General features: G+C 38.5%; 1 protein-coding gene across 2 annotated transcripts in view; it reads right to left on the minus strand.

The window, feature by feature from the left end:
* Positions 1-920: 920 nt before the first annotated feature.
* ST6GALNAC3 (ST6 N-acetylgalactosaminide alpha-2,6-sialyltransferase 3) overlaps positions 921-15358 on the minus strand; it is a 367526-nt gene continuing 353088 nt past the window's right edge. For both annotated transcript variants that reach the window (XM_058177130.1, XM_058177131.1), the window contains 2 exons: positions 13343-13450; positions 921-6754 (listed from right to left, as the gene is read on the minus strand). In XM_058177130.1, the coding sequence (XP_058033113.1) occupies positions 6568-6754; positions 13343-13450 (295 nt within the window). In that variant the 3' untranslated portion in view covers positions 921-6567. The remainder of the gene's footprint in view (positions 6755-13342; positions 13451-15358) is intronic.

Below are 15358 nucleotides of genomic sequence, written 5' to 3' on the forward strand. Positions count from 1 at the left end.
ATGTTTAAGAATGGCTTAAAAGCTTAAGAATGACATTTTCTTTAACTTTTCCTCAACTACTATACAATTCCTCGGGGCAGTGCTTCCCAAATATTTTCCTTCACTGTTCCAAACCGCTTATCGAAAAGTCCTTTCCACTTAATATGGATAAAACACTTTAAGTCAACATAAACGTCATTGTGTTGTGTTCTGATATGTAATGAGTTTGGGAGCATTACCCAAAGGAAAAACATTTTACCCAATTTTGGATAATTTCTCAAATTTTGAGAAGCACTGCCTTAGAATCTGCTCCATCACATTGTGAGAGGCACATTGTTAGTAGCTACCACTTTTTCCCTTTGTATAAAAGCCCCATCAAACTGTATGGCATTTATCAGTTATTCCTTACACTAGGGATCAATTTTCTATCTCAAAACACAAAAGGTATTTATGTATTGTTACATGTCTAATCTATTGAACTTCAGCACAACTATGACAAACTCTGTAAAGATACGGTTTTGTATCTCAAAAATGTAGCTCAAAAGCCTGAGTTATTCTTGTGATATTGGGCATCTTTCCAGAAGTTTGAAGACTTCTGCAGATTCCAAACCTTTCTGTTAGAAAGGAAGGAAGGAAGGAAGAAAAAAAGGAAGGAAGGAGAGAGGGATGAGTGTAGCTATTTATTATTTTTGCATGCTAGATAATGGGAAAATGAAATATCATTTTTTTCTTATTCATTGACCAGATTTAGGATGAGTCAGAATGAATATATGGAGTAATATTCTGGGCCAAGGATATAGTGTAAATCAGGGGTCTCCAACCTTGGCAACTTTAAGACTTGTGGACTTCAACTCCCAGAGTTCCTCGGCCAGCAATTCAATTCTGGGAGTTGAAGTCCACAAGTCTTAAAGTTGCCAAGGTTGGAGACCCCTGGTGTAAATGGTTTGGGGAACCTTCCTGCAGTTGTGTTTATGACAGTTGATTGATAATTTATAATATCCGGACCAGTTGTCTCTGTGAGGAACAGTGTTGGATACCCTTAGCATCTGTTGAATCCTACTAGAGCTTGTAAAAATCTAAAAAACATGTCAGTGATACCTTCAGGAAATTTTCCTTCAGAAAAAAAGGTGCTATGTTTTTATAAAGGATTGACACTGTTCTATATTAATTCAGCCCGTTTCTTGACAGTTCTAGGTAACTAAATATAAATTCCATTCCACCTATAGTATTACCATTTGCAATGGAAGCTGTATTCCTATCACCTCCATTTTTCTTATTTTTTTTGAAGTTTGAATTATTTAACAGAGTTTATAGAGGCAAGCAGAGGGAATTATTTAAAAAAAAGGGGGGGGGTGTTTACTTATCTCTAGCTTCTGCCAAAAATTAGCCAATAAAGTAAATAACTTGCAACTCTGATTAATCACAATTTTTGCTGATGGCAGGCAAGTTTATCAATTTATGAAAGTTTAACCTTAAAATAAGTGTCTTAAGTAGTTTTAAATAACCCATTATTTATACTCATTTCAGTATTCACAAAATAAGTAACAGTTAACAATAAATTAATTATTAATTCTATTTGTTTGAATTCTTTATATGTTCAGTGTGCAAGGAATTTTAGCTTTGTTCCTTGTTTATTTTTATACAACATTTGTGGATTTATATATGGAATAAATGGAGTGTAGTGACAAATCTTGGACTTTGAGAAAGCAAGATAGAAAGATTATTGATACTTCTGAACTATGATGTTGTAGAAGTCTCCTGAGAATACCATGGGCAACTAAGAAAACAAACAAATGGATTATCGAACAAATCAATTCAGCCTTTTTACTTGAGTCACAAATGATTGCTCAAATGATCAAAGAACAAGCTCTCTGGAGAAGACTAATATTGGGAAAGATGTAAGGAAAGAAAAGAAGATGACCAATAGTAAGTGGATGGACTCAATAACCTCAACAATAGCTTCAGTGTAGGAACACTTGAATGACCAGGTTGGAGAAAATCTGTTTCTAAGAATCAGCTTAGAGACAACACCTCTAAGCTGGCTCTATTAGCTAAAATAACACCTCTTTGTTGCCACATAACTAGTCAACTGATTACAAATAAACATTCAATGTTTTGTTAATTACTTTATTTATTTATTAAATTCGTATGCTATCCATCTCGCTATCTATGGTGACTCTTTTGAATAACCATTCTAATTTCATTTGTTTTAGTTTATCTATAATTTTATTATCTCTATTGTTGCATTAATGGTCTCCTCAAGTAATGGCACATACGGATAAAAAGCAACCAATATATTTATATATTAGCTTACCATGAATTTATCAGTTCCTTTAATAGGTGTTAAGTTGAGCTAAGAAATTTTCCCGATTTATTTCCATATTAAAATCCTAGTAGGTATGTTTTTTTTAAAAAATTAAGAAGAACACAGGCAAAGTACTTCACTATCATAGCTCCAATATTCATGTAAGCTTCCAGGAACTGAGCTCAGTCAAGATACTATCTTTCTCCTATCATTTTCTTGTTCCTATATTTCAATTTTCAATTTCTCCAATGGCATTTTTAAAATCCTAACTTCCACTTGCACAGCTAAATTGCTCTTTCAAGCATCTCAAGCTATTCACCAAATCATTTTCAGACATCTCATGAATGGAGAAGAGGCATTTCCCCATATGTATTTTTATTAGCTTAGGTTTCTTATTTGATCAAATTATTGAGTTTTTACCTTTTTAACTTCCTAAACATATTCTTTGTCTCCATTCCAAAAGAGAGCATAATTAGTGGACCATTAAAGCTTTCTTAATTAATTTATTATAGTTGATAATTGCAACGTTTGGTTGAAATTTCTCTCAGTGCAACATATACAGTATTTATGTAATTTATGCTGCTCTGGATTGTGAAGTTGCTAATACCAAATTAATTTGGTATCCTTGTTATTTTCTTAGGTCTTTTTATGATAATTGGTGATAGCTGGCACTAGTTGGCATAGATTTTTAAAATCTGTTTTACTTGTGGAATGAGATTAAATTCAGTAAAGTAAGTGCAAGTTAAATATAATTTCTGTACTGTTTAAGTATTGTAAGTTTCACTGAAACCTACTTTCAGTCAGGAAAGCCTACAGTTCTAAAGTTAGCTTTTGATTCCAATGTACTTGGAAGTCAATTCCTATAATCAACTGGGGTTAAAGTAGATTCTTCATCATTTCTACCAGTTACTAAATAATATTTTTTGCAGCTTTTATTACAGAAATCATACTCTTCAATAAACGGGATACTTTGGAAGAATATGTGAATATAAATGCCAGGTATAATTAGTTATATTATGCTAGGAACATAATAATTTCCAGCTCCATCCTTAAATCTACCCCTGAGTGGCCATCTTGAAAGGTGTAAGTTATATAAATGTAGAAAAATAACATAAGAAAATGTGATCATTAATAAGGGGCCTTCAGTTATGCTAGCATATACTTGCTTAAGATCAAGATAAAGAAAAAAAAATTTATATGATAAAATGATTGTACCACAGTACAGAGAGTGCTGAGATAAGACAGAATCTAAATAGTATGAGGCTAGTAATGCAAATATTACTCAAATTCCATATACAGATAGTCCTTGACTTATGACCACAATGGGGACCAAAATTTCTTTTGCTAAGCAGGCGTTGTTAAGTGAGTTGTGCCCCATTTTACAAGTTTTTATGCTTGTTGTTAAGTGAATCATATGGTTGTTAAGTGAAGCTGGCTTCTCCCATTGACTTTGCTTGTCAGAAGCCAGCTGGGAAGGTTGCAAATGGTGATCACATGAGTCAAGACATGGCCAGTCAGGACAGTGCAACTGTCTTAAATACATGCCAGTTGCCAAGCCTCCAAATTTTGATCATGACCATGGAAATGCTACAATCATTGTAAGGATGAAAAACCAGTCTTCAGTGCTCTTGTAACTTCAAATGGTCACTAAACAAATCGTTATAAGTTGAGGATTACCTGTAATTGAATCCGAAACACTGCAGGGCACATGACTCAATCATTAGGGTAGTGTTTATGTGGAAAAATCAATACATTTGTTGGAGGTAGATTTGTACTGAAGGTCTTATTCCAACCTCGATAATGTGGGGTAGCAATGGAAAAAGCAAAGGATTATGGGAATATTCTTTCTACAAAGCTGAAGAACTGATTGCTCAGATGTAAGTTTGGAATTAGTTCATGGGCAGCAAATTCAAATTGCCAACATCTGATTTCGCCCAAATAGCAAACCCGAAAACTATTAAGATCAAAGAGATCTGTACAACACAATCAAGGAAACAGTTAAACAACAACCAAGTTTCTCTTCTCTTTCTTTCTTTTAGATAGGCCAATTATCATAGTATTGACTTAGTATTACAACTTTCAGCTCCCACCTTGGTTGGCTCTTCTCTGTAAATATCTACCCTACAGACTCCAAAGTGATTTAATTTGATCATGTAATTCCAAGAAATAGTGAGGATGTCTAGGAATCAAGTATTCTTGACACTGTTGTAACTAGGAGGATTTTCTGGAAGGAAACTGTATTACAGAGGTAGCATAAAATGGATATATGTGGGTGTTATACATGTGATCATAAATTTCTAAATCCTACTTTAATATCTTATTAGCATTCATATCATGCTATACCTACCAAGTACAATGCATATGGAGTTCTATAAAAAAAAAGAGAAATATCTGGCTTTCAAAACGATATATAGCATATTAAAACAATTCAAACAAATCAGAAGTAATAATATAGTCATGGGGGAAAAACCTGGAATCAACAGAAGAATAGTAAAAATGCAGAGCACTGGAATATACTGATGGTAAATGATATTTTCCATACACACATTCTGTTATAACCCTTGACTGCTGAACCATCTGACACAACTTTGTGTTTTCTTTGAGGTAGTGACAAGCTCCCAAATAAAACAGAGACTTGTGGTAACTTACTAGATGTTACCAAAATTTCTCAGGATGAGAACGAACAATTTACCTTTGGCTACTGGAGCAGAAGAAAACTATCCTTGGGTCAAAATACACAACCACACAATATGTAGCAGCATGGCACTTGGTAACAGTGGAAATGAGATTATGTAGGACCTCTCCATATACAAATATACAATACAAAACCCGGTCCTTATACAAACTTTTTAATATGTAAAAAAATATGACTTTGCAATCGCCTTTTCATGATTCAGCAAAGCAATACAAAATGTGGGATGAATTCAATACTTAGCCTCTTTGAGCATTTTATACAAAAATGATCAATACACCTTTTTTTCAAGTTTTAGCAGTATGATTACAGTATTGCAGTAAGGATATGCAAGTATTTTGCAGATTTTTAAGGAATTTTTTGAAATGATATGGAACGTGAAGTTATTTAGGCTGTTTTACACACACACACGCACACACCCCTGATATAAATTGAAATGGTTCCTCAACTTAAAAAATAGAATGAAATTTCGCTATAATGTCTGTCACTTCTTTCTTCCCTGCTTTTTAGATCTCATATCTCTGTAATAAATCTTTCTAAGTAAAATGGAATTTAAATGATCGAATGCTTTGTATGCTCTCTGTGGCATGGATAAAACAAGGCGTGCAGCACTTCAATTACACATGGGCAAGCTATTAAGCATTCCAGGCTCTCTTACCATCAAAGGAGGAAAAAATATGCGCAAAAGAATCTTTTGAAGAAATTAATCCACGCGGAGCTTTCGGAGTTGGAATGTCGCTGTAGAGTTTCAAAGAAATGATTTCATACACACGGGTTTAGTATTCTTAAATAGGAGATAAGGAGGAATATGTGCCAAGAATCCATGAACTTATATAAAAATATATAAATAAGCATATTTGATTGGTTAAAAAAAATCACTGCAGCTGCATTGATTTCTCTTTACAACACCCTTGGTGAGGTAGGTGTTTGAGAACTGAGAATCGCTCGAGATCACAAGAAATGTCATTGCCCAAAACGATATACCTGGACTTAGACACCATTCTTAGTTGTGCTCCAAAAAGGGGATATAACTTAAATAAATACATGCTGAGAAAATGGAGACCATGTCAGAACACCTGGAGGTGATGAAGGCATTCTGCCACATGGATTGTCTCTGAGTTCAGACCTAGTCAGCCCTCTTCTAGAAATCAAGTGCAATCAGGATCTTCTTAGCACATCTCTAAGTGGCTCATTTGCAATAAATCTACAGCCATGCAAACTGTATATTTACAGGACTGATTTGTCTGGCTGTTACTGCCCAAAAGGTGGGTGGGTTGCTTTCATAGTAACATTTATCACTGAAATTCAAGTACTAGAGACATTATCCACAGAAGCCAGAGCACTGAGCTTGCATAGGATAGTGTTTTCCCCGCTTAGCAGAAGTCCTCTAGCAAATAAGCTGTGACCATGTTGAACTTCTATGGAAACAAAAAATCCAGTTAAAATGAGACAGAATAAGAATCCTCCACAGCTGAGTACACACAGACACACAAACAGCACACAGCAGGACCATCACATTCTGCGCTATCACCTAAGGAGGATTGTCATATAAATCCAGGGCTTATGTTGTGGAAGTCTGAAACAACCAGCATCAAGACAAAGTCCAGTTAGGGTGTGTAAATGTTATCGTATGTTTCTTAGACCATTCGGCAAATACTTTCTTTTCTGTGATGAATCTGTGGCCTCCATAGGGTGCATTTTCATGAAGGAAGTACTCATCGCATTCACTCCTCCCAGGTTCATAGTAGTGATACGGGACTTTCCTAAAGCCTTCTGACCTAGAACAAAGTCAAAACACAGACATCCATGAAATACTCTTCCTGTGCCCCTATGCCATCACAATGGTGAGAGCCTTCTCTTCTGCTGCCCACCACCCCATGGAATATTTTGTCCTCAGAGGTGAGATTGTCCCATAATCTCTTGGCTTTCTGACATTGTGTGAAGATTCACTTCTGTCAACTGGCTTGGAGGTTCAAGAGTGGCACACAACCCAGGTTGTTGATGATTGGTCACCCGAGGATGTTAACTCTGCCGTATAACTCTCCTTTTAACCTCTAATTTTATTCTGTTCTTCACTCTAATTGTGTCTCTTTTATATGGCTTTATTGCTTGTATTTGTGAACCTCCCAGAGTCACTTAGATATGCATTTGATAAATAAATATGCTTATATACATGTCTATCTATAAGGGTACAAGCAGCTTTTTCTCACCTGTAAAACCACATATTTGTAATAACAACCTTCAAAATTCCAGAAAAGAATGGCCATGTTGACTTAGAATTCTGGAAGTAACAGGTCAGAATAAATGGGAAGCCCCAGGTTAGAGAAGGCTGCTTTATCTATAAAAAAGACAGATGGGTAGTCCTTGATCTACAACCATTTATTTAGTGACTGCTTGAAGTACAATGGCACTGGGGGGAAAAAATAACTTATGATCATTTTTCACACTTGCGACTGTAACAGGAAAAGTTCTATGGCATATTGTAAGGATGGCTTTCATTTTATCATGCAGTATGGCTGCTAACGCACAGATTCTAGCTGAATTACATCTTGTAGTGTGCCAAAGCGAAGAGAGAAGCCTTTTGTTCTAGTTCCAAACATGGCCATGATTGTCATCCCTGGGCATGAAAAGATTCTGACTCTGCAACTGTACGACAGAAAAAGCCAATGCCAGCAATACTTTTCTTACAGCCTGTTTCAAGGCTAGTGTGAAAGCGGCTTTGGGGTATTAGCATGAAGGCTATATTTTTTTTTAAAAAATAAGTCAATTGATATATATTCCGGCTCGGCTGCAGTCTATATGAAACCACAATAATAAAGTTAGTCTTTACTTAGAAGGACTATGAGACATTATGGGTGGTCTTGTACAAACTCTGGCCCAATGAACTTCCCAGCTGTTTTTTGTAAGGAGGAGAAGTGAAGGAATGCTTGGTTCTTTGAGACCTCCAATAAATGAAGAATTGATAGCCCCTCCCCTCCCCTCAGCATTGAGAAGTTTATTTTATTTATTTATTTATTTTATTTATTTGATTTTTATACCGCCCTTCTCCCGAAGGACTCAGGGCGGTGTACAGGCAGAATAAAACCAACAAAGAACAATATACAATATACAAAATTAAAATCAGTTAAAAACTTATTAAATGAGCCTGAAAAATTTAAGAAATTTACCATAAAACCAATAACCCCATTAAAATTGCTAAAAATTTAAGTTTAAAATTTCATTCAAGCCAGCCCCGCGCGAATAAAAAGATATGTTTTCAGTTCGCGACGGAATGTCCGAAGGTCAGATATCTGGCGTAAGCCCGGGGGGAATTCGTTCCAGAGTGTGGGGGCCCCCACAGAGAAGGCCCGTCCCCTGGGGGCCGCCAGCCGACATTGTTTGGCGGATGGCACCCTGAGGAGTCCCTCTCTGTGAGAGCGTACGGGTCGGTGGGAGGCATGTGGTAGCAGTAGGCGGTCCCGTAAGTACCCAGGTCCTAAGCCATGGAGCGCCTTAAAGGTCGTGACTAACACCTTAAAGTGCACCCGAGAGGCCACAGGTAGCCAGTGCAGCCTGCGCAGGAGAGGTGTTACATGGGAGCTGCGTTGGCAGAAGAGAAGGCTATCATCTATTATCTTCAAACTGCTTTCATGGAACTGGAGGATAGAAGCAGTGACAGTGTACAAGTGCCTAAATCAGAAGCTAGATATATGCCGATTAACATATTTGAACACACAGACACCAAAGCTATCAAAGATGGTAGACGATCCAGATTTTTTTTGTGAGAAATAACTTCACTTTATTACTGTGCTTGTATTAAGGATAATAGTATTATCCTTAATAGCTTTCAAATATTATACCACAGTTATAATATTCTACAACTATTATATGGGCAGTACTAGTGGTGCAGTGGCCTAGAGGTGGAGCTCTCACCTCACAATCAGGAGGCTGTGAGTCCGATCCTAGGTAGAGGCAGATATTTCTCTCTGGGCACATTAAGAATATATCTGCTGAATATAACTCCGCATTGGCGACAGGAAGGGCATCTGGCCAATAAATACTCAGCTCTATTCAGTTGCCCAGACTCCACCCCACAAGAGATTATGGGGTCGTTTAAAGAAGATTATTACATGGGCAGTATTTGACCTATGACCACAATTGGGCCTGAAATCTCAGTTGTTAAGTGAAGCAGTTATTAAGCAAGACGTCATGTGACTGTTTTGATCAATGACTGCAATCCTGGCTCACTCAGCCTTTTGGCCTGTTCCCCACTTCTTGCACTGTTCTGCAAATGGATGTTATTACCATGATCCTTAAAGTCTCCTTAAAATGGAGCCCGAAGAATTGTGAGACTAGTGCCCATTTACAGAATGGCACAAGATGGCCTCTTTAGGAGGATTGTGTCTCACATTGGCTGAGTGCATCTGTCAAAAGTTGTAGATGAATGGAAAGGTACATGGCGCCCTGTTGGGGCCTGGAGCTGGCTGAGGGCTCTTATGTTGGGGTCTGGAGCTGGCTGAGGGCTGGGTGAGGAGCAGGCTGAAGCAGTGCAGGGAACAGCAGCTTCATTTGTCATAGTAACCCTTGGGGGGCAGTTAAGGGCTCCCATGTGAGCAGTTCCCCTCTGCCCTATCTGCTTACGACTGACTCTGCCAGGTACCCTGTCTACTTTTTGGGAAAGCCAGTGGAAAAGATTGCAAATGACAATCCCATGATTGTGGGATACTTTGCAACCAATAGTAAATGCTAACAGATTTCCAAGTAACTGAAATGTGGTTTTGTGTCCACAAGGGAGGGGCAGTATGACGTTTCAGAATAGCTGGAACTGCTTTATGGGTAATAAAAGCATCCTTTCCGATGTGGTTATAAGTCAATGATTACTTATAATATTGGAACAATGGATGAACTGTCAGCACTAGATTTATAGAAAAAACATATACCCATAACATTTTAGTTGATTAAGCTCAGCAAAGTTAATTTACTGTATTTTTCGGACTATAAGACACACTTCCCACCCCCAAAAAATGTGGGTGAAATGTCTGTGTGTCTTATAGAGCAAATTTTGCCGAAGCCACACCCACCCACTGGCCCCCACCCTTGGGCTTCCGCCTCCCAGCAATTTGCCTCTTTGTAGCAAACAACCTGATCAGCTTCAGCACAGCCTGAATTAGCATGAGCAGCTGATTGGCGGTTGGATCTGCTTCCTGGAATACCACCAATCAGCTGTTCCAGGCTGCGGGGATTGCCACCGCCCATCGCCGCCACCTGGAACAGACTGAAAACGGGATGCTATATATCCCAAATATATAAAGTTTTTATATATTTGGGATATTCAGGGGTGTGTGTGTCTATGTGTGTGTGTCTATGTCTGTGTACATCATACATCTATTACATTTAGATTTTATCTATGTATATACCCACTGTATTTGTATGTGTGTGTATATATATATAATGTATACACACACACACACACACGTATATGTTTACACATACACAAAACCTAAAATATATAATAGAATATAATGTTATATATATATAACATATATATATATATATGTACATATATGTACATACATATATATATATATATGTATGTAGGTCTTTGGTTATTCGGGTTTTCTCCGGTGTAAAATTGGAAGTGTCTTGGCGACGTTTCGATGAAGTCTCATTTGTCATCTTCAGGCTGGTGTTTACAGCTTCGTGCTTTTAGGAGCAATGTGTGATCACAGCTGTTTCTTCCTTTTAACTTTTAACAGTTGATCTGTGCTGGGTGGTGGTGTGAGAGTGCATGCAGATAGCGGTTTGTGTGTGTTTTCTTCTGGTAGATGGTGTGTCCTAGGGAGCCATTGGGTTTCTTGTAGACTAAGACATCTAGGAAGGGAAGTTGGTTGTTAACTTCTATTTCCATGGTGAACTGTATTTTGGGGTGTAGGCTATTGAGGTGTGTGAGGAAGTTGTCAAGTTTTTCTTTCCCGTGTGGCCAGATTATGAAGGTGTCGTCTACGTATCTGAGCCAGAGTTTGGGTTTGTGATCAGATTTTTCTAGTGCTTGGGTTTCAAAGTGTTCCATGTAGAAGTTGGCAATGACAGGTGAGAGGGGTGATCCCATGCATGCACTCTCACAGCACCAACCAGCACAGATCAACTCCGTAGCCAAGACACTCATCTCTAGAACAAAACGCTTAGCTGACGAACAACACCTAAAAACCAAACTACACACTCTCACAAACGTACTAACATCCAATGGATTCCAGAGAAATAAGATTACCAAACTAATCCAAAAAGAACCCCCCACTAAAATCCAAGACAGAGAACAAGAAAACGGCACAGCCCTCCTCCCATATATAAAAGGCACCACAGACAGAATCAGCAAGATCCTCCACAAACATAACATCAAGACAGCATTCTGCACAAACCAAAAAATATCCACCATCCTAAGAAACCCCAAAGACAAAATTGAGTTAGAAAATCAAGGAGTATATGAAATCCCATGCACCGCCTGCCCCACCACATACATCGGACAAACCAACAGAAGAATAAGTGCACGCATTGAAGAACACAAGAACTCATTAAAAAAGAGGAACCAACTTCTTCCTGGTCCAACACCTTAAAGCCACAGGACACGATATTGACTTTAAAAAGACCAGAACTATCGCCAAAACTGAACACTTTAACAACAGAATAATCAGAGAAGCCATTGAGATAGAAAAACGCCCACACAGCATGAACAAACGAGATGATACCTCCCGCCTACCAGCCATTTGGAAACCTGCCCTTATTGACAAATGAGTCCCTAACACGAGGAATGACACCAGACCCACACTCACAAGGTCCACACAGGATGTCACCACCACACATCCACCCAGAAAGCAGACCCAAACCCACACTGATCAGGAAGCACGACCAAGGACCAGAAGCCAGACCACAGCTGCAACATTAGCCATTTCAAACCCCTCCAATCCATACATACAGCAGACAGACACCCACTATGAAGATGTAGCATGACCACAAACACGAAGCCAAACAACAGCAATGCAGCTCACCAGCTCAAATCCCCCTGCAAATCAGACTAATCTGAGCACAACCAAGCCCCCACCAACACAGGACACACCCCCAGCCAATCAGAGCACAAAAAAACCCCCATCCAATCAGAGCACAGCCAAGCTCCCACCCAATCAGTTCAAACCCCCACTAGCAGTTAAAAAGGAAGAAACAGCTGCAATCCCACATTGCTCCCAGAAGCACGAAGCTGAAGCCTGAAGATGACGAATGAGACTTCGTCGAAACGTCGCCAAGACATTTCCAATTTTACACGGGAGAAAACCCGAACAACCAAAGACCTACATACAAACACCCGTGAAAACCTCAGAAAACATATATATATATATATATATATATATATATATATATAACTACTCATAATACATTTAGACTCAAAAAGTAATTAGCAAAGGAAAACAATGCTGGCTCCAACAGGGAATTATGAAAACAAGATTTACAACTTGTTCATTAGGCTACACCAGGCTTATAAGTGAGTTTATAGGTTTGGTTCCTGCATATTTGGGAAGGATGTTTGTATGTCTGTTTTTATTATTTTAAAAATGTTTAGCCTTTGGGGAGATCACAAAACAGCTTTTATAAGCTTCATTCTTCAAAATGACAGGAAACTGTGTTGCCATTTTTTTGAGGCTTGTAATTGGCAGGGAAGGGAGAGTAGGGGCCAGATTAAGCACTGGGAATACAACCTCCTAATTTGTGGAACATAAGGAGGCCTTGCAAAGAAGGATGAACAGCAGACACAATATTTTTGGCCTTTTCTTAAATTGGATCTCACTTTATATCCACAAAGCACTGATTTTTGTAGCCAAAAATCTGAACTTGACTTGACTTGAACTCAACTTCTGCTGTAACAGAACTTCCTAATGTGTACATGGTTTATATCATAGGTTTCGAGTCTGGTAGGAAATAATTGCACGCCAGCCTCTTTATTCAAGTGATGGCACTGTGGAAGTTGGGGGAATTTGCAAAGTTTGCTCAAGAACACATTGGCACTTCCTAACCTGAACATTCTCAACTATACAAAAACAGCAGAAAGCAAATATACTTTCCTATTTCCCCAGTTCAATCCAACTTGGCAGAAAGTTCTTTGATGTTAAAAGGCCTTTCTAACATCAATCATTGCCTTTTTATAAATACTTTTATTTAATCAATACAGCGTATCAAACAGGGTCTAAATACACTGTCAATAAAGTGCCATGTCAATATAGTTCTGCTAGGTGGGAGGCTGCCTAATGCATTTGTCGGGTTTATGATATTAAAATGAATCGTGAAGTTTTGACAGGGCATTAGATCTGTGGACTCATCAAAATAATGTGCTGTGATCTTACTTGCAGTAGGTGTCATTTATCATTCCGTAGACATGTATTCTGTAGCAGGCATCCATTGCTAGAATTAAGGTGAACCAACCAGTGCTGAGATAGGAGCCAGACTGGATTCTGTAGAAGAAACGATACAAAGAAGACCACTGAGAAATTGCTTATACTTCCTTAAAGACATTATTATTTGTTACATGAACAAAAACATCGATAAACTGACAAAAATGTTTCATGATTTTGAATTAGAACAAGCATACTGGTGTGTTTGCCCTGCAAGGGTCAGCATGAAAAATAAATGCTTCGTAAACTGAAGAAATAAAATAGCTGTTGGTTTTTTTAAATGTAAGCATGCATAAGTCTAAACTTTTATTTCTGGAATTTGGGAATTTATTATTACTGTTGTAGAATGACAGTTGTGTACAAATTGAGGAGAAATGTTTAGAATGAGAATGTTGACTTGATTAACAGAACAGTCAATTGGTGAACCTCCTGAACTCCTTTTCATTTAAATTCAGAAGTAAATAGAATGCAATGTAATAATACAAATCAGTATAAATTAATTCTAGCTAGCCAAATCCCATTTTATTCTAGTTGATTTTGTACTTATATGTTCTGGGGGTGTGATGAAGCCAGCAAAAACGCAGGCTCTTTTAAAATTGTCAACTATGCTATTAACATAAATTTGGAGAAGACCTTCCCATGCAGACAGGCTTTTCTCCATGAGAACTAGTAGCCTTGTTGATAGAGTTTTCCATTTATTCCTCATGTGTTCTAAACACAGTCACAGATATGGGATGCTTGAAACTGATTTCTGCCCAGATCTCAGAGAATCCTAATTGCTAATTCTATTCATGATTGATGCACTAATTACTACATTAAGAAATACTACCTGTTTTTAAAACAATCTTGCATTTTTTAAATAGTCATATATAGAATATTATCATGTATATTCTATAGATGAATGATGCAATACACAGTGCATCAGAAAGTTTGCTTCCTTTAATATGGAAGATATCCATCTATAAAAATCTTTAATTTCAATTGGATTTAAATATATTTTACATATCTTGTTTGGAATAAAAAAATCATGATGTCACTGGACTCTTGTTTTTCTTTCTTCTTCCTTCAAATCAGGCCTAAATCAGGCCTAGGGGAATACCTAAACCTGTGATGGCAAACCTATGAAACACATGTCACAGGTGGCACGCAGAGCCATAACGAGCGTTGCCCTAGTTCAGGTCCGGCAGGGCCTTTTGGGCCCGCTGGAAGTCAGGAAACAGGCTGTTTCTGATCTCCGGAGGGCCTCTAGTGGAGTGGGGAAGGCCCGTTTTTCACTCTCCCCAGGCTCCAGAGCCTTTCTAGGAGGCCCTCCAGAAGCCAGAAATGGCCCATTTGCTGTCGGGAAACAAGTCATTCCTGGCCTCTGGAGGGCCTCTGGGGGGGGGGGAATGCCGTTTTGCCCTCCCCAGGCTCCTAGAAAGGCTCTAGAATCAAGGGAGGGTGAAAAACAGGCCTACCAGGCCCACCGGGCCATTGAGTGCCAAAAGCTGGGGGAGTATGGGGGAGGGGTCACACGCGCCTGAGCGAGGGGACAGGGCACATTGGATTATGAGTGTGGGCACATGCACGCACGACCCCTCCCCGTGCTCCCCCTGCTTTTGGCATGCGACGGCAAAAAGGTTTGCCATCACTGACCTAAACAAATCTATGTAGTAATCTAGGCAACATCTTTGGAAATGATGTGTGGGCTTTCTTTCTTTCTAGAGCTGAGGGAGAGTGACTGGGCCAAGGTCACCCAGCTTGATTCTGTGCTGAAGTCATGACAAGAACTCCGGTTTCTCACTCTTGATCTAGTACCTTAATCACTACATCTCACTTGTTATAAATAAAATGTTTCAAAGAAGGTGCATTTCCATCACTTGGAACAAGACGCTTTCATTGACTCACCTGACACATTGTCAAATAATTCATGTAAATATAGGAGAATACACAGTAACTGTCACCAATAAACACCGATTATGATTTAAA

This window comes from Ahaetulla prasina, chromosome 3 (assembly GCF_028640845.1).
Source record: "Ahaetulla prasina isolate Xishuangbanna chromosome 3, ASM2864084v1, whole genome shotgun sequence".
Classification (NCBI taxonomy): Eukaryota; Metazoa; Chordata; class Lepidosauria; order Squamata; family Colubridae; genus Ahaetulla; species Ahaetulla prasina.